The sequence below is a fragment of the Neltuma alba genome, unplaced genomic scaffold (genome assembly GCF_004799145.2).
Source record: "Neltuma alba isolate B1F8T4 unplaced genomic scaffold, ASM479914v2 tig00012154_pilon, whole genome shotgun sequence".
In the NCBI taxonomy this organism is placed as follows: domain Eukaryota; kingdom Viridiplantae; phylum Streptophyta; class Magnoliopsida; order Fabales; family Fabaceae; genus Neltuma; species Neltuma alba.
Genome location: NW_021636702.1, coordinates 437,475 through 456,741, shown reverse-complemented (window position 1 = coordinate 456,741; position 19,267 = coordinate 437,475). Strand labels below are relative to the sequence as shown.

Below are 19,267 nucleotides of genomic sequence, written 5' to 3'. Positions count from 1 at the left end.
CGGTTTACGCGGCATGATCATCCGTCCGTGCAAAACATACGCGGATTCTGCACGCTTTGAAAAATGGGTCCCCTCACTTGCATCATGTTTTCACTTTTAAGATTATTCTCCTTTCCTTTTCAGCTTATCTGCCTCTATTCTCCTTTTGCTTGTAGGGGCCAAACCCTTTTGATTTATTGCTTCAAATATCTCCTTCAAAAAGGGGAACTCATCCCCTTTTTATTATTACCTTCTTGACGCTCCTCAGATTCCTTTTCTTATTAGGTCACTTTATTTTATCACCTAAAGGTAATTCATTTTCACCCCTCAAGTGGCATTGAGAGAATAAGGACATGTCACATGCTTGGTTTTCAAGGGGGGAAAATTAATTTTTTTTTCTGCATAATATTTCTTCTTTTCAATTCATTAGTGTTATTTAATGATAATACTTTTATTATTATGTAAAAGTGCAATTTTATCTTTGATACTACTACCTCCGGTCCTAATTATAGGACCTAGTTGACTTATTTGAGGAGATTAAAGAAGTAAGTTAAGTTAGTTATTTGTAATAAATAAGTGTTGTCATTCCTAAAATATCCTTACTAATTAAGTTTTTTGGCTAGAATTATTATTATTAGAAGGACTATCTTGGAAAAAATACATAAATATGAAATAAAATGGATTGGGGTCTTATAATTAGGACCAAACAAAAAGTCAAACGGGATCTTATATTAAGGACCGAAGGTAGTATTTCTCAATCAGTACCTGATTTTTTTTAGTGGTGTATATTTTTTTATTGAGAAGTTCGTTCTTTGTTTTGTTAGGCTATATTTATATTGTTCGGTTTGTGTGTTTGATAATGAGACCCAACTTTGTTTTCTGTTATAAATTTCTACTTTTATAAAACAAATTATTCTTAAATGTTATATGGTGTAAATGTTGAGCTTTAAAGAGTCAATGAGAGCAAAAATTTGGAGTATAAAAAATATGAAGATGTTGATATGAATACACGACACTACAAAAGAAGATAAGATTCATTATGAACATATATTAAGAATAATTAGCATGATTTCTCTTAAGAAATAATGGTAGAAAATTGTTTAAAATAGTATGTAAATTTACAAAGATCATTTGGAAAGATGGTAAAGATAGTAAATCCCACAATATAGAGTCTTCTAAAAATAGTTAGATGAAAATTGAAGAGAACTCAAAAAATTGATTGAATAAGATTTTTTGATTAACAACTTATTTAAAAATTTAGTTATTAATAGAATAAAATGACAACATATGGTTTGTGCAGCTAATCTTGTCTAGGTGAGATAAGCTTCGTTGTGACAGATGATTCTTCTGTGAAAGCATAATAATGCCTTGGTTGGGGCACAAAAAGAAAAGAAAATATTAGGAGGGAAAAAAACCTCTATCTACTAAATTTGTTTTATAAGAAGCACTTGATAAATTTTTATATACAAAAAGCACTGATATTTTACAAATTTTATCACAAGAATATTAGTATATAGTTTGATTTAGATCTTCTCAGTGGTGAATTTTTTAATAAGGGGTCATTTTCCCAATTTCTTTTATTAAAAATTGAGATGGAATGGGGAAAAACGAAGAACCAAACATACAGATTTCTATACTCAACGTATCAGATCGAAGGCATCTAAATTAATCTAAACACACCCTTCATCATATACTTGGCACTTTTTTTTTTGGGGACGATATTCAATGTATCAGAAGACGTCTAATCATTTATGCAACAATACACTATTTAAAGGGAAAAAAAAGCGTTGGCAAAAAATTTAAATAAAATAATTAAAATTGTTTACCCGCAGGCTTCGTATATGCTATTATAGTCTTTAATACAAGTCATTTGTAACACATTTTCATATACCAAAAAATACATTAAATTAACAAAAGTTTTCAATTTTACTCTTTATTAAAGCTTTTCTCTCTTTGAACATTTACTAATAATTCTCATATCTCTCTTTTATTTTTCTAATAATAAAGATAAAATAAAAAAACGTTAGATGTATTAAAATTTAAAAGTGACTTGTACTTCCTCTGGTCCTATTTATAAGCTTTAATTTGAGTTTGTTTTAACATTTAATGTTTTTTTTAATATTGCCCTTAATTATTTATCTTTTATCACATTTTCCTCATATTCTCTTTCATTCTTTTTCTCATTTGTTAAAAAGGCATATTTGAAAATAAAAGTTTTTTTCTAACCTATTTATTATTTTAATCAATCATTTATTTTTTATGAATTAGTTATTTAAAACTTATAATAAGAATCGGAGGAAGCATATACTTCTCTAATTCTATTTATAGGATAAAGAAATTTTTTTTTTTATATGACTGTACAATTTTATCTTTTATTTAATGTTGTGTTGACTTTGTTCTAATAGGGTATAATATATATTGAATAGGGATAAAGTTAAAAAGTTATCAAATTTTAAATAAGAATTAATAAAATTAAAAATTTTTCTTAATCTATATCAAATATATCAAATATATTATAAGTGTTTTATAAATAAAATCATAGGAGTATTTAAGAACAAAAGTATCCCTTATAATTGACTTATATAAAGGACGAAGGCGGCATTTTATATCATTTGTTGTCGTGCGCGCAATGAATGAATCTAAAAAGAATGAACATTAATTGCTCTCCGACTCTTCACCATAATGAAAGGGTATTCGCTTTGACTTTGACTTGTGTTTCTGTTTCCCACTTTCCCTTCAGCGAAGGCTGGTCCTCACCGTTCCCTCTTCAATTCTGTGGGCTAAATCAAAGCTTCGTGGATTCTCAATGCCATGGGTCAGCTGGAAACCTGAATTGCGTCGTTCTTGTCGAACTGACAGCGAACCCTCTTTCTCGATATTGGGTTGGGCTTCTCTTCCTTTTTGGGTCAGGTGTGTGGCTAAAAATGGCTTATGATATATTTATGTGGTACTTCTCCAGGGAAACTTCCTCTCTGTTAGATATCCATTTTTTACAGCAAAATCCTTAGCCCTTCATTTTTATTTTTACGTTAGAATAATAATTATAAACTTATCTTTTAATGTTAAAAATTCAACCGATTTCTTGAAATAATCATAAAATTATCCACTTAGTATTGATTAAGTTTCTCCGTACTAAACTCACAATAATTAGATATTTATGGAGATGACATTATAATTTCTACAATTGTTTGGTTCGATTGGAGACTCCCTTAGTAATGCAATGGAGTGCACTGCAATAATAGTTAACATCAATCAATATATTTGGTTTGTTATTAACAAAATGTGCAGAAACTATTTTTTATACTTAATCAAAATTATGAGAGGTCTAAAACGCCCCTCAAACAAAAAAAAGCTCTCCATCCCCACTTGTCTTCTTCCTCAAATCCTCAGCCAAAACACCACTCTCAGAGTCTCAGTAGAAAATGCAGACAAGAATCAGCCGACATGCAGTAACGAATTGAAAGGGAAGTAATCCATAAATCAAGTTTTAAATGTGGGTTCAAATTGCGTATAGGGGAAAAAGTAATCTTCCATATAGACCTCAACCACATAAATGCGGAAATCTGGAGCTTGTCACCGCGAACACTAATATGAACTTCTGCGGAAAATAGATTCAGAGAAGGATATTCATAAAAATTAAAACTGATTTGAAAAGGAGATTCACAACTTCGAATATTGATGGCAAAGGATGGACATGACGATGCCAATGGAACAAGGAGGGCAAAGGAGAAGGAGACAATGATAATGAAGGGAGGCAGAAAAAAAGAAAAGTTCTTGGTCGGTGGGGGTGGTGGTGCCGTGGGGGTAATGGTCCATGATGGAGGAGGAGGAACTGAGGAAGGGAAAAGATGGTGAGAACAAACACAAATGTGACTGAAGGGTAAATAAGACCTTTTAAAACACGCAATGAGTGGTAATCGGAATTCATAAGGGGAGGTATGAGTAGGTATTACCTTATTTCTGGTAACAATCATTACCACAGTAAATCCCATTACCAAACTAAAAAAACAACCAAACACATTTTCTTCTGGTTATGTAATCTTGATTAGCATTGTAGGCCTGCAATAGAGTTGAACCAAACCGCCTCGAAACAACTTCTCAGACACTATTCCTGACTTAAGTGGGATGAAGAAACTACTGATTTTGTATGTGAACAAAAAGATGCTTCATCTTCAATAGTTTCTGAGATTTCTTAAACTGTCTTTATTGCCCTCCTGTCTTTTTCACCCATTTCCTTTGATCACTTTCCACCATGCAAGACACTGGGAAAACAACAACTTTGAAGGATCAGTTCCTCCATCAGTAGGGCAGCTCCCAAACTGCACCAGATGTAAGATTTTTCAGGACAAAAGTTAAACATTCTGTTGCTATTCTTTCTTTCATGTTGTACTTTTCGCTAATCATATAAACTATGTGGTTTTGGTTTACCAGAAATATTTCTCCAAGCTAACAAACTTGATAGCAAAACTCCTTGAGGATTCTAAAAGCAGAGAGCTAGTTATCAAAATATAAGTAAGCACTACATCATTTTTCCTGATTACGATGGCTAAGAAGTAAGCAAATAAAAACTACTGTAAGTTTCTGCTTTCATGTTGTTGTCACGAACGCAAATCAAAAGAAATGCCCTGAAGACACTATGATTTTGCAGTTTGCAATGAATGCAGAAAGCAGATTCTAATTAATAGCAGCACTTTTGTTATAGAGAGGATAAGAAACTCCTTAGTGATGATAACCTTATGATTCCAAATAGATCAGACAGAAAGAATTGTTGGGAGGGAAAATTGCAGCACTTGATCTATATAGTGTAATGCTCTTCAATATTTTTCTGCTAGCTGAGCTCCCTTTCTTATAATCTGCCAGCAAGTATTGAAGCCACAGCCATTCGTGAAACAGACGAGTCTCCCTAGATACCGTTTCCTGGAGTTATTTATTTATTTTTTCCCCCCTCTTCAGTTCAGGTCTCCAAAAGCATTCTTCATGAACCGAGTTATTTATTGACGAAGGACGTTAAAAATCATATTTTTAGCTTTGGATTGGTATAGTATTTTTTTTTGAAAATGTAAATGAATCATCTTGTTTCATTAAAAAATTATCCCGAGAAGACCAACTTTTAGTACCCACCTTCACTTAGACCCAAGAAAAAAGTACCTACCTTTGTCAGGCCCAAAACAAGTGCCCACTTCGTCTCTATTATCAGGTGCGCTGCCAAAGGAAATGAGAAGGGAGATTGATCACGGGCTATCCTGGACGAAAAATCTCTAGACATGCAACCAAAAAAGAAAAAAAGAGAGAGAAATCTCTAGACAAAAAATTGAAAGTGACATGCATGAGCATGACAATTCCTGTATAAAAATCTCTAGTCGAATCATCGACGATGTTTTGATAGGATGATAGCTATGGTTGTACCTTGTAATTGCAGCTATTGCTCCAACACGCATATTGAATTTGAGCGTGCTTATAAAATCACTGCTCGCCCCATTTCATACCATAGGACATTTTTTTGACAAAATTTTGCCTACCAACTAAGACGTTTAGAATGGTTTATAAGTAGTTTTTCAATCATGTTTTACTAAATATGAAGTAAATATGTGAAAAAAATTTTGTTTCGACTTACGTGAAACATGTTTATAAGTGATTTTAATCATCATACTAAATAGGACCCAAGTTTGTTAGATGCAATTTGAAAGTTTATTAATTTTTCTAAAAATACATATAAATTTTTAAAAAAATATCTTTTAACAAGGTTAAAATGAGAGAGAAAGAAAAATCTCTTGAGGAGTAAAATAATCAAGAACAATTCTAGAAGTAGTTCATTAATCAAGCCTTATTTTTTCTCAAAATAAAAATATCCCATACCTTGATGTACCTAGGCACTCCAAAAATTGTCAAAGGGGGAGTAATAATCATACAGATTGCTTTGCTAGAAATGCGTCTAAACTAAACTTTCAATTGTATTACATTACAAACTAATCTACTACTTTTAAAAACAGTGAAGGAGGTTATTTGAGATTGATGACGCAATTTTTCTAATCCATACATGATTTGACTATATCCTCGGATTAATTTTTTAAAAAAAAATTAAAGCAGAGAAAAGTTATAATTTAACCACAATGTGAACGGCACGGCTCTATTGGATAGAGAAGGTCAGAAGGGGCTTCACCGGCCAATGCTAAGTGCTGAAGCTTTCCACTTTCCAGCGTGCTGTTGAGTAGCTGGGCAAGAGCATAATCTATATAAATCATCCGTACCTTCCTCATCCAATTATACCTCTCAATTCTCAATCTTCCCTCTGAATTCCCATTTCCTAAACACATATTTAACGTGGGCTAACTTTCTGGTAATGTTCTCCGTCAATACAGCCTCCCTGTTCTATCCCTCTAAGCCTTCACTATCTTATCGCGTCTCACCGTCGGCCTTCCGCTGCCGTGCCGCCGCTGGAGATGCTTTGCCCGGACCATCGTTTCCTCGTGGTTCCAATCCTTGGCTTCAGCTGCTGGCGTCGCCGGTGGTGTTAGAATTGGCGAAGATATCGATAAAGGACCCGTTGTGGATGGTGGCGTTGCGGGGAGACGCGCAGGCGGAAATGATGGCGTTAGAGTGAATGCGAAGGAGAGGAAATGGTCGCGTAACACAGATAGCTACTTGGCGGATGATAATGACGCTCTTCCACTTCCTATGACGTACCCGGATTCCTCGCCGGTTTCTGCTGACGAGATTGATAAGCGGCTTAGATGCGATCCCCAAGTGGAGGTTAATTTCGCTTGCCTTCTTTCCTCCTATCGACCTACGTATTTGATTACTGTTTGTGTTCCAGAATTTGAAGATTTTTTTTTTTGAGCCGTGGGAGGTCGAGGGTTCTTGGCTTCGATTTAAATCTCCCTATGTCTTCCTGCTTTTCTCCCCTCATTGTAGCGAAATTAAAGAGGTTCACTTTTTTTTCTCCTGTGTAGGACTGTAAAGAAGTGGTCTATGAATGGACTGGCATGTGCCGTAGCTGCCATGGGTCGGGATACGTAACCTACTATAACAAAAGGGGCAAATCGACATCCTGCAAATGCATTCCTTGCATGGGAATTGGTACTGCTCCCTTCAATATTGGCATGCTCATCCTTCATGTTTTTTTTTAGGTGTTTGCTCTTCCTTTTTAGACCCATGTAATTTGCTCTCTTGTTTTTCTAATTCTAGACTGAAATGAACTGAACTGAAAAACAGCGGGTCTATATATTAGAGAGAGAGGGCTGTTAGTAATGATGTTGACAATATATGTTTTAAATGAACAAATATTGAGCGCCATTGTTCGACATTCTCATGTAAAAAGGTCATTGCTGCACAAATATGTTAGTCCTTTATGCTAAATGAGTTACATCACAACACCAATTTATTTAGAGAATTCAGTTTTGCTCTGTGCTTTCATGATGTGTTATTTTGGTCTTTCCTCCTGTCTATTCTGTTCAAAGCTGATCATTCTGAGAGCATGTTTCTATGAAGCTAGCGATGGAAAATCTTTATCTCCTTGTGATACTTTTGTTACTTGTTTTCGTGCACTCTTGGCTTCTAAGGCAGCAACAGTTTCGGCTGCGAAGTTTTTACATGTAGCAGTTCATAAGTATTTTGGGTTCGATGCATCAATTGTGATGCTATAAACTCAATTCTTTTCATTTTTTATTGTCTAATTTTCTCCCCATTGTCAGAGCCCAATACCATGCACCCAAACTCTTGGATGCCTATTTTCAATGTCGTGTTTGTCTGAAGCTTGTGCATGCATGTGATGTGTACAAAAATAGATAATCATCTGTTGTAATTTGTGAGATATGTTATGTTTTACTTTGTGCCATGTCCACATCTAGGTATGCTCGAGGGCATCATTCTTTAAATACAGATGGCTAATTAAATTACAACGATCCTAAGAAATCCTAAATAATTTTAGCTGTAAGTATCTTGGATTTTTTTCCCCATGGCTCGATAAGCAACTAATCTTTAGTATTGCAATATGCATCAGGGAAAAAAAAAAAGGATTGTTGTCATTGTTTTAGTTTGACCTTTTTTTTTTTTAAAGGATCGTTGTCATAGCTCACCTGTTAGCTATGTTATGCACGATATATCTGTAGCATTGAATGAATACTTTCCTGGTACTTAAAGCTTTTGCATTGAATGCACCTTGATTGTGTGTCTGTGATCTATTGCATTGTTTCATGCTTTTAGCCTTTCCCTGTCCATGCTATGCAATTTGTGGTACGGGAAAGCCATCTTTCCATAATATGGATTTGGAGTCTGATTTCTTTTAAAGCTAATTACACGAGAGATATGTTGAACTGCTCTGCCTGATTTAATGAAATGAAATGACAGGGTTTTTTAGTTATTCACTTTCCAGTTGATTTTCCTTCCTTGTAAAGGAAAATCTAGGAAATCCTCATTGATATTTCAGTCCCATATAACATGTTCTCCACTAAACTACGGATTGATCCAGTTGCGATTTCGGAATAGAATTTTTTTCTTCCTTGACAATGCAATCTTGTTTTGTCAGTCAGTCAACTCAGTTAAAGTTACTATTATGGTACACTTCGAATCCCATGCAGATATGATTCATATCAGCGTCTAACTTATACATGAGATGGGATTTCTAACTTTGCAGTCTATGTTTTTTCTTTGGCCTTACTGCACCTCAACAAAACTAGAAGGTAAATAAGAGTTCTGTTGATTTGAATCCAAAACATACTTGTAAGAACTAAGAAGATCCCAATTTTCTCTTGTTAGCTGCTGCCTTGATAGCTTGAGTCCTAGCTACCTTTTATAAATTATTCATTAGTCCCTGGTATCTTTGAATGCGCTAGAAGGACATAAATGCTTTCTATGTGAGATAATTCTGGATTTTACAGCGTGAACACCTATGTAAGTTTCTTTTTTCCTGTTTGGAAGTCGCATGCTAATCTTATGTTATATGGGATATTAATTTAAATTTTGCCTAGATTTTGTTTCAGCGTCTCTTTTACTTTACCATTTTGTTCACTGTGCATATTATATATATTTTGGTTATTTTAAATTTATTCTTGAAACTGTGTCGGAGTGCGTGCAAGGGACCTTTTCCCTTCCCAACTGTGACTTCCTTGGGAATTACATGACGCCCTGGTGGCCTTCATCTTGAGTCAACTGCTTAAAATGCCATTAGTGTTACTAATTAACTTGTGGGTTTTAGAATGTGAACTTGCACTCACTAGCAGAATGTTTGTTTTGGCAGGATACGTGCAGAAGATAACAGCTCGAAAGGACATTGACGTAATGGAGGACTTGGATAATGGAAAGCCGTCGTGACAAGATAATTTCCAGTTTTCTTCTAGGTTTTTCCTTTCCTTACTTCCGGAAGTTATACTGTAACCTACTTGATGAGCTGTGTATTCTTTGGTTACTGAAATAATAATAGCTTATTCATGTAAATCAACTTTTTACAATTGTAGACTGGAAAAGAAAAACCCCTTCACAGGAAATATAGGAACATACTTGTAGCCTTTGGAAAGAATTTATTCTTTTCCTATCCTGCCTTTCCTTCTAGGATCAATTTGTCGAGGAATAACTGATAAACTAAGATTTGCATGATGTCTAGTGGAAGAAGAATGGGAACTCACCACTTCCACTTTCCACCTCTAATATAAAGACTCCGTTCTTCTTCTTCCATTCAACAGATAAGACCAATCCACCATTGTGGGGAAAAAATGTCAAGTGCTAGATTCCTTGATTTCCAATACAGTCTTTCAAAGAGAAAGTACCTGCGCACACCATCTCGTCTCTTTTCCTCCCCAAAAAGGCTCAATTCTGGATTGAAACAGATTTTTGAGCCAAGCATAGATGACATGAAGCAGGTATTTGACAAGTTTGATTCCAACAAAGATGGGAAAATTTCTCAGCAGGAGTATAAGGCCACCCTGAAATCTCTAGCCATGGGGGGAAATATGGCTCGTGAAGTTTCTGATATTTTCCGGGTGGTCGATCAGGATTTAGATGGTTTTATCAGTTTCAAGGAATTTGTGGAAGCTCTGAAAATGGGTGGTGGGATTAGAAGAGTGGACATAGAAAGTGCATTCAGGGTATTTGATAAGAATGGTGATGGGAAGATTAGCGCAGAGGAAGTTCAGGATATGCTGAGGAGGCTGGGGGAAAGATGCAGCCTTGATGATTGCACCAGAATGGTGAGTGCTGTGGATACTGATGGAGATGGCATGGTTGACATGGACGAGTTTCTTGTAATGATGACTCAGTCCTTGACACGTAGCTGAATTACTGGCCATTGCCCATTTTAAATGCATCAGTTGAATTGGGAAAGAAACATAACACAAGATAAGAGTGAATTAGATTCATTGAGCGACTCTCAATTCACTTTCTTACTCTTGATGCCAAATATAAAAGCACTAATATGTTGTAACAGGGTCTTATTATGCACACAACACATTTATGCGCTCTTCACAGGCTTGGTTTACATGTTCCTTATAAACCAAATACTGGAGATTCTTCTAAATTATGGAATTGGGGTATAACAGAAAATTTAAGGATGAGAGGTATTCCCAGTCAACTTGTAAATTGCCTTTTTTTTGGGGGGTAAAAAAGGAAAAAGAGACTAGCAAACTCTTAAAACTTGGCCACTTTTGCACTTTTCTCATTTTCTTAGAATTGAAAGAAGCAATGATCAAGCAGGCGAGTCTCGACATTGTCAAGCCAACGCATCTATTTACAATGCTACAGGATAAAAGATATTAAAATTTTACAAATAATTCTCATACCATATTTTCATCCGAGGAAGCTTCTCGTTTGTTACTTTAGCCCTCTCACCAAAAGTTTGTAACTCCAAAGAGAAAGAAATAAAGAAAGAAAATGGAGGGCTGACAAGGCAAAAGAAACAAACTAGATTTTTCTTTTTCCCTTTTTTGGATGTACAAGAGCACATTTTATTTTGCTTAATATTGACAAAAAGCACTCAAACCTAACAGCACAGCGCACGCAGAATTCACACAGGGTTTGAACCAGCATCAAGAGGTCCCATGCTAGCAGGGAAAAATAAACCTCCCAATTGAATCCTTCACTTTCATCTCGTCATGCCAGTTGGTATAGCTGGGGCTACCGTAACCCCAAACCTTCTTGACCTTTCCATGTTGGCTTCCCATCCTATACTTCAATCCATTGTCCAACAGCAAATCATTCTCATATTCACCATTTTTTTTCTCAAAAAAACAACATTAAATAATAAGAACAACAAGCACTTTGATTGTCAATGGGTCATCTTATGTTAATTACCTAAGCTGAGGTCAAATCCATAATGCTTCAGCTGTCTGTACTCCTGGCACAGAGCGCAAGCCTCACAGCAGAAATGAACAAAGCAATCCATACATGGAGCTTCTGGTAAGTCATATTGTGCCCTCATTCTTGAGCGATAATTGCAAGAATACAGGCATGCGAGTCCAGTGGGAGCTAATAACCCATAACAAAGGCCGCTTGAACCACATGCTGCACATAATTTAAAGAATATTACCTACACAAGCCACTTCAAACTACTACTTATGATTTAGTCTAGATATTCAGCTTGCTCCCTAATGATTTTAATTAGTGCCATTGATATATAGCATATAATTTTTAATGGAAATAATTAATCTATTGCTCAAGTGATGAAAATTTTCACGCTACGAGTTTGTTTCATAGTGAATGGCACATTTCATGCTATAGATCGTGATTTTGCCGTTGCTTACTTGGATTGCCTTTATCTACAATCTCTGCGATGCGCCCAAAAGTAAAACAAGGGCAGAGGCAAGTGACTAAACCTTCAAGAAGCAAAGTAAACATGTGAATTGTGTATAGAAAAAGTTGAATATCTATATATATATATATATATATATGGAAAATTTCTGGGTTTCTTACAAAGTGAAGGATCATCAACACAATGGAAAAGATCACTTGACCACTGAGGCGTTGGAACAGAATGCCTCATGATGGTGGGAGGAGCAGAAGAAACGCGTGGAGTCCCATAATTTGGAAGGACATAACCTGGACGGCTATACTCTGGATATATCTCAGGTTCATCTATTGTAGGATACATAAGCTTCTGAGAATTTAGCAGATAATCAGAAATCAATATTGCAGCATATAAATAGAATCAGGCTAGTTCAATAACAAGTAAGATTAATCTAATAAATGAACAATTTCATAGAAAGAAGTAGGGAATTACATCACCGTGTTTCCTTCTTGGCTCTGCAATTTCCTAGAACAATCTTCTGCTGCAAGATGGTAGGAAGAGGAAGCAATCCTCATTTTCAATCATGATCTGGTTGACTTGGTCATTGAGTTCGGGGATGGGCATTCAACATTCAAAGATGATACTCTATAATTAATGGATTTTTTAAATGCAAGGTGGAAGATGAGAAATCATTTACTAATGCTATAAGGAGATCAGTCAATTTTATGTCAACTAGAATGCATTTCTTTTTGTATTGGCTTGACAGCAACCTTCTTGTTAATTAATATGGGTCAATGCAAGATTAGTTAGATCATGTTGCTTGAATTCACAAGGAAGTGGTGGTGGCACAATTTGTTCTATAAACTGAACTGTCATATCTTGCCACCAACCATACTTCTTCAGTTTCAGACATGCGGTCTTTATTATTAACCAAAACTAAGCCCTATTCCTATTATAGATAATCATTAGTCTCTATACAAGCAAATCATTGGAAAACCCGGAAGGAAAAAAATTGGAGGAAAACTAATCCTGGTTATTATTACCTACAGTCCTAAATATAAAAGCTAGTTGACTAATTTAAGTAAATTAAGGAAATAAGTTAAGTTAGTCATTTGTTCTACATAAGTGTTGTATTTTCTAAATATCCTTACTAATAAAATGTATTAGTTAGAACTATCATTATTAAAAGAACTATTTTGAAAAAAATGAATAAATATGAGAAACAAAATGGATTGGGTCTTATATTTAAAATTAAAATAAAAGTCAAATGAGATCCTATATTAAAGATTGGAGGTAGTACTATTCAGGCAGAACCCGCAGTTTATGAGAAATGAGAACACAAACAGTATAAAATAAACTAACAGAAATACAGAAATACACTGGGGACATATGTAATATCATCATGTTACGTTGATTTCTCAACAAAATTACAGCGTCTAGTTTTTACAGATGGAAATAAATTTTATAATTCTATGTACCCTTACGTCAGAAGTACTTCCTCCTTGAATAATTCTTCACTCTATCTTCTGGAAATTTCTACTGATAAACGAAACAGCAACCCACTTATGTTTATATGACGTATCTCAGTCCAAGTCTCGTGTGCTGTAACTTGTCCTAAATTAGTGATATATTTTTGAGGAATACTTTGTTGCTAGCAAGCTATCATTGTCATTAGCAAGCAAGTTTTATCTTTTAGCTATTAGGGAGCCACCCACAGTATATATCAGTATTATTATTCTATTTTCCTTTTGTTTTGAACCCAATATACTACGAGCTTGTTTCTACCTGGCCTCGAATAATAATTGAACCCTTGTTAGCTGATCGTTTTGTGATAAATAATCCCTAGATTTACCGGATCCGCAGAATAAATTGCACTGTTCACCTAAACAAACAATTCGATTTGCTGTGAATTTTATAGTTTATTTCGATGAAATTGTTCATTAGAATCGAGAACAGCTAGCAAAGTTAATATTTAATGAAGATGGATCCAATTATGTGATGTTACATGGCAATCTGCAGTGACCTTTAAAGCTGGTATGCCTATGAATGTGAAACTCTTGTTGCTTTCGTAGGTTGCCATGCCATAGTCATTCAGAAATGGCTTAGCTGTGTAGACTCTAGCTATAAAGTACGGTTGACATCTTTCTTATATCTTTTTGCTTTTGTATATTTTTTTTCCAGATCTATAGGTTTCGAATGTCTCGAGGAAGTGGGAATAATTTCTTATCTAAATCTGGCTTTCATTATTAAGTCACCATCACTTGTGTTAGGCGCTTCAATCACATTTTTGAGTACAAATATTAAGCAAAGTCGGACAATTCGGAAGAAGGTAACAAATTGAAGTGGTGGCTTGTTGAGCCTGAAATGTAAGCGTTCAATTAACTTAGTTTCTGATCATATGTAGGCAAGTTTAGTATCTTATAACTCATTTACTTGATTGATCTGTTTTCTGTCGCATCATTACAAACTTCTTAATTTCAACTAGCTGCACAAGTTTCTTAATTTCATCAATGTTTTAGAGTCAAAATACTAGGGATAAAATAGGAAAAGGCATACCAAATTTATATCTGTGGAACATATATAAATCATTTTGTGAACACTAAACATGAAGTTAAATGAAGTAATGAAGCTGATAAGCACATTGTATAAACCATATTCCCTCTGAGGACTTAATTTGTGAGCGGTGAATTATGAATAACAGGTTGTTATCAAGGCAAGATTCAGAGAACCCAACAAATAAAATAAGGGTTTTCTTGATCTGACATAGTAAAATGAGCCTCGAGCTTTGAGAATGCTTAACTATGATAATAATCATAGTAGTTAAAAGCAAATGGATTCCAAAGAGACAAGCTTTGCCAGGTCAAGAGGAGACCAAGAGGGAGACAAGCTCTCAGTCCTAACCTTCTGTCGTGCAACCTATGAGGGCGTTTTGTTTTTCCTTAAACTTTATCTTAACATGCAACCACTTCCATCTAGGATTTGACCATTTCCTGACCTCTTTGATCTCCATTATATATGTGCTTACAATGCAAAACTCAAAATATGTGTTTCCTAACCTTTTTTTAAAACAAATCATGCACTCATCATATCTATGAAGGGTCAAATATGCAATATTATATATATTGAAATAAGATTTAAGAAAGTATTACCTTTGATTGTTAATATAAGATTTTATTTTTAATTCAAACTAAATCTTATATTAAGAAATAGAGATAATAATTAGTATCAGTTAAATCAAATTGTCTTGACGTGTTGCCTAACTTAATTATTATATCACATGTAACATTAAACAAAAGGTTTTTTTTTTAATTATTGACTTATATTACATACACATTTAGAAAACAAATTGAGCTATCTATGTTGGCGTAATTATATATTAATGAAAAGAGTATTATTATGTCTAGGGTAAATATATGTATCTTTTATTTATTTTTATGTTAGAGTATATTACATATAATTAATACTACATATTTTTGTTATGGAAAAAGAACCAAGTCTAAAAGTGATTAAGCGTATGATTGAAGATGAAGTAATGATTGTTTAATTAGTATATATATTCAACCCTAATTTGAAAAATGAATAGTTTGCATAAGTAATTTAATAAGTTTAAAGACTTAAATAGGATTAACTTAGTTTATTTGATTTTGTCATAGACTTAGATCGAGTTAGAAAGTTTTTGGAGGATATGAACGGCATGTGAAAGACACATGAAAAGGAGACACGTGATGGTCAATATAGTTTCAACAGAGAAAAAGATTCTTTAGACAACTGCATTATTATTAATTAATGAGTATAATAATGTAGTTAAAGTTGCATGCTTTGTACGTATATATACATTTTCCATCCTTGTGCTTACAACTGTATCTTTTTCTACTTCTTCAAAGTGGAATATCAAATCCCCATATAAAAATTAAACTCCATGTTCTTTTAGAAAAATGAAGTCCACTTCTTTTCCCTTCAATACTTTTAAATTCTTTACCCCTTTTTCCAAGTTCTCCATCTGTTTGTTGAGCTGGCTCAAAGTATCTTTTTTGATTGGAAATGTTATTATCCAAGTCGGTGAAAGCTTCTTATGCAAAAAAAATTTTGAGGACCGGAAACTTTGTAAGATGTTTGAATACTAAAAACTTGTGGAATTTGTATATCAAGAACAAGTTTAATTTACATGTACAGCTCATTTCTTAAGAGATTAATCTATTCAGTGCTTAATTAACTCAAACATTTGGCTACAAAATAAATGGAAGCTTTGGATTAAAATAAGGCCACCATCTAGTCTCAATAGTCAAACTCACCGGCAAAATTAAACATGTCCTTATTATTTGTATTACCCCTAAATTTTTTTAACATATTTCTTGCGATGGGTCAATAATTGTTTTTGCCACATAACCCAAAAGAGCTAAAGTGAACAAGACCCACATTCCTAACATAAAATGACAAATCCGAGCAACATGTTATGTCCACTAAAGGGAACAAACACGAGAATCCATCCCCACATTATATATAAATGACCAATCATCTTCATCTCAGATCCAACCCTTCATCTTGAAGGAACACAAAAAGCAAAAGTTGCCCTAACCCTCACATGAAACTGTCCATGCCATGCTTAAACATGTTTAAATTATAAGCAACAATATTACTAACCCTTGCACTGTATAGTGCATTATCCTCAGCTTCAAGCTAGCTAGCTAACTCCATTCAGCTATGGATCCAAGAATCTCCTTCTCCAATGATTTTGTGGATGCCCAGCAAGCCATCAATATGAAGCGTGAAAGCATTTACAGAGAAGCTCCTGTGTCTTCGGATTTCGAATTCTGTGTGAAGAACTATGCCATGATCTCAGCAGATGAAGTGTTTTCCCAGGGCATGTTGGTGCCTAATAACAAATCCATGACGGCCAAGAAGATGACGACTACTCTGAGAGATGAGCTTCTTGTGAGTGATGACTTGTACGACGACGCACTGCCAAGAGTACCGAAGAGTTCAAGCAGATGGAAGGAGAGGCTGGGCTTAAGAAAGAGTAGTTCTAATAAGAAGGATAAGAAGAGTTGCAGTACTGATGGGTTTCTGCAGAGAGTAGCTGAAGAGGAAAGGCCTAGCAAAGACAATCTGGTAATGCCTATATGTCTACCTAACATGCATCTTCTTTATCCCTGATGATTCTCTAGGTGGTTTTGATTTGTCATTCGTAATTCCTTGATTATACTAAAGTGATGCACTGGAAACTTTGTTTTCATATTGGTCGTTACCTAGAAGAACTGAACCCAAGTTGATATAGGGAGAGGTCATCTTCACTTACCGAGTGAGGAAACCTATTTGAATATAATTGGGTCTTTTTCCCCCTCACTATTAATATGTGCTAAGCAATAGAATATAAAGTAGTAAATTCTGCAGCCATGAGTATTATTAAACCAGTTTCTTACTTTGTCACAGGGGCTGTTTTATGGAGGAGGTCAGAAGATGAGCTGAACTATAAATATATATAGTAGCGGCAGTGTTGGTCGAATCTCTAGGAGGGAGTTTCGTTCCTCTGACGATAATTTTCTGAGGGGTTGTTAGAATTTGTGCTGACTTTATTCAGAAAAACTTAGACATAACCTGCAAATTAAGCGATGTTTATTATCAATTAACTAGAAATAGAAAGATGCATGGCACCTTTAGCATTTTGATCAGTGTACAAATGTTTGCAGTAGAAGAACAACCCCATCAGTAGATCGGTTTTAGTTTATATCTGTGTGTAATATGCCCAATTATTATGGAGAGACCACTTGTTTTCTAGTAATAAGTTGTCTATTTTCTTCCTTTAATTTTCTGTTAAAAGAAATTCATGTCTGCAGGGACTAAGTTTTTGTATCAGATTCTTTTAAAAATGTTTAAGTAAATGCTGAGTATTATTAGATTATCAGTCTTTCAATGTCAGGGAAAAACATGATAAGAAATAGAAGGAACCAATTCAGACCTCCTCCGTACTTGAATGAGGAGATGTGAAGAGCGAGCGAGAGGATTTTACATATATTTTTGCACATATCAAAATTAAGAAAAGATCATCTGCATATAACTACAAGTTTATAGGATTATCTGTACCAAAAAAGGGAGGCATATGATCAATAACGTATTACGTTTTATTAGTGAAATAACAAAATAATTTATGACGACCAAATAATTATTTGCACAGACTTAAAAGTTTAAATAAGGCTTTTTTATCAAATTGTAAAGCTTAAAGTTTATTTGCACATCGGTCAAAATTTAAAAGAATTGCACCCAAAAAAACTAAGAGAATTTATATGACTTGACAAAAATAAATTGCCACAAAAATTGTTCAAATTTCACGCGTAAGCGTTGGAAATTCAGATTTTTAAAGAATTTTCAATTCTTCATAATTATTAGATTTTTTTTTTAAAAATCACACTAAGAAGGTGTCATTCCCCATCAAATGCCCTTATCCCTATACCATAATGTCATGTTGAACTGTTAGATAAGATGGAAGAAGAATTCCCAATTTGCTGGAACTAATTCATGGAATAACGTCAACTTGTAAGTTTGTCAAGGGTTCCTTTCGTAATTTATGGGGAAGATCGAAATCACAAGCCTTAAATTTTGTTGTGGACAGTGTTAGTAGAAGAGTTCTGGGATGGCAGAAAAACTTCTTATCTGAAGCAGGAAGAGGTATTGATCAAAGCTGCAGCTAATGCAATTCCTTTAAACTGATTTCTGAATTCTGGTGGGAGAGAGCAAAGGAGGAAAGAAGAAAATTCATTAGGTGGGTAGAGAAAAACTTAAAAAGAAGCCATCGGATTCCATTTTTATTTTTAAACAAGCTGATGAATTCTGGGAGGCAAATGGCTGGTTTAAGAATAATTTGAGCCGAGAACCAGTTTCTATCTCGCCTAGTATCAAAATCAAGCTCAGTACTTTAAGTTGAAGCCTTGGCCATGGAGGAAGCTGTAAAATATGCTGTGATACTTTCTGGTTTGTTTCTCGTTCCTACTTTGTTGTTGCGCTTGCTTTTGGAAGACTGGTATGTTTTTGGTGACTGTTTCAATTAATAAGAATATTTCCTTGTTCTAGCAGAAGAATTTGTTTAACTGAATATGATGGTGTGGTACAGAATTTTCCATGCTAATGAACTTATCATGCTTTCTAAGACCTTCAGGTCCCGTTTGATACGAAGCATTAAAAATGAGGGATAGGGATTGACATTGAAAGTGTAAAACTATATTAAAAAAATATTCAGTATGAGTAATTATATTATACTTGGGATCAGATAAATTCATATATGTGGGATTGAGGAATATCATGAAGAGAGATAGTATTCTCCAATCCTATCTATATGTGATAAAAAAATTACTCATGCTAAGCATCTTTTAACATATATTTTTAACCTCAATCCCAATCCTTATCCTTTATTTTCAATACTCCGTACCAAATGTAACCAACAGATTAGGGACGATCGTCTTCAAGATTAACATCAAGTAACAAACATTCACCCAAATTGTTTTACCAGAGACATAACATCTATCAGCAAATATCTATTTTGAAATAGTATAAACGTCTATCAGCAAATATCCATTTTGAAAT

The 19,267-nt window shown here is 34.4% G+C and overlaps 4 protein-coding genes across 5 annotated transcripts; 3 read left to right on the top strand and 1 right to left on the bottom strand.

The window, feature by feature from the left end:
- Positions 1-6,146: 6,146 nt before the first annotated feature.
- On the top strand, positions 6,147-9,504 carry LOC114723751 (protein disulfide-isomerase SCO2). The gene is given in 4 exon segments (XM_028909982.1): positions 6,147-6,448; positions 6,451-6,729; positions 6,930-7,056; positions 9,215-9,504. Coding segments are annotated over 4 exon segments (609 nt in total). The 5' UTR covers positions 6,147-6,319; the 3' UTR covers positions 9,289-9,504.
- A 182-nt stretch (positions 9,505-9,686) lies between these two features.
- On the top strand, positions 9,687-10,247 carry LOC114723786 (calmodulin-like protein 1). The gene has a single exon (XM_028910024.1). It carries the CDS (start codon positions 9,687-9,689, stop codon positions 10,245-10,247), a length of 561 nt encoding a protein of 186 aa, XP_028765857.1.
- A 608-nt stretch (positions 10,248-10,855) lies between these two features.
- On the bottom strand, positions 10,856-12,249 carry LOC114723745 (protein PLANT CADMIUM RESISTANCE 7-like). Of its 2 annotated transcripts, none has more exons than XM_028909976.1 (5): positions 12,185-12,249; positions 11,878-12,061; positions 11,709-11,780; positions 11,260-11,469; positions 10,856-11,130 (listed from the first exon to the last, which is right to left on the bottom strand). In XM_028909976.1, the coding sequence occupies exons 2-5, from the start codon at positions 12,053-12,055 to the stop codon at positions 11,051-11,053; spliced, it is 540 nt and encodes a 179-aa protein (XP_028765809.1). In that variant the 5' UTR covers positions 12,056-12,061; positions 12,185-12,249; the 3' UTR covers positions 10,856-11,050. The 2 variants fall into 2 exon arrangements, with proteins under 2 accessions (XP_028765809.1, XP_028765811.1); XM_028909978.1 differs by having other exon boundaries at positions 11,054-11,135.
- Positions 12,250-16,296: 4,047 nt separating this feature from the next.
- Positions 16,297-17,492, top strand: LOC114723748 (uncharacterized). The gene is made up of 2 exons (XM_028909980.1): positions 16,297-16,801; positions 17,123-17,492. The coding sequence occupies exons 1-2, from the start codon at positions 16,394-16,396 to the stop codon at positions 17,156-17,158; spliced, it is 444 nt and encodes a 147-aa protein (XP_028765813.1). The 5' UTR covers positions 16,297-16,393; the 3' UTR covers positions 17,159-17,492.
- The last annotated feature ends 1,775 nt before the right edge of the window (positions 17,493-19,267 follow it).

Excerpts from the sequence above, each read along its gene's own strand:
- LOC114723786 (XM_028910024.1), top strand. The coding sequence starts at position 9,687 with ATGTCAAGTGCTAGATTCCTTGATTTCCAATACAGTCTTTCAAAGAGA.
- LOC114723748 (XM_028909980.1), top strand. The coding sequence starts at position 16,394 with ATGGATCCAAGAATCTCCTTCTCCAATGATTTTGTGGATGCCCAGCAA. Across the intron at positions 16,802-17,122 it reads GGCCTAGCAAAGACAATCTG|GGGCTGTTTTATGGAGGAGG; the intron begins GTAATGCCTATA and ends ACTTTGTCACAG.
- LOC114723745 (XM_028909976.1), bottom strand. The coding sequence starts at position 12,055 with ATGTATCCTACAATAGATGAACCTGAGATATATCCAGAGTATAGCCGT. Across the intron at positions 11,781-11,877 it reads TGTTGATGATCCTTCACTTT|GTTTAGTCACTTGCCTCTGC; the intron begins GTAAGAAACCCA and ends TGCTTCTTGAAG. Across the intron at positions 11,131-11,259 it reads TGGATTTGACCTCAGCTTAG|GATGGGAAGCCAACATGGAA; the intron begins GTAATTAACATA and ends ATTGAAGTATAG.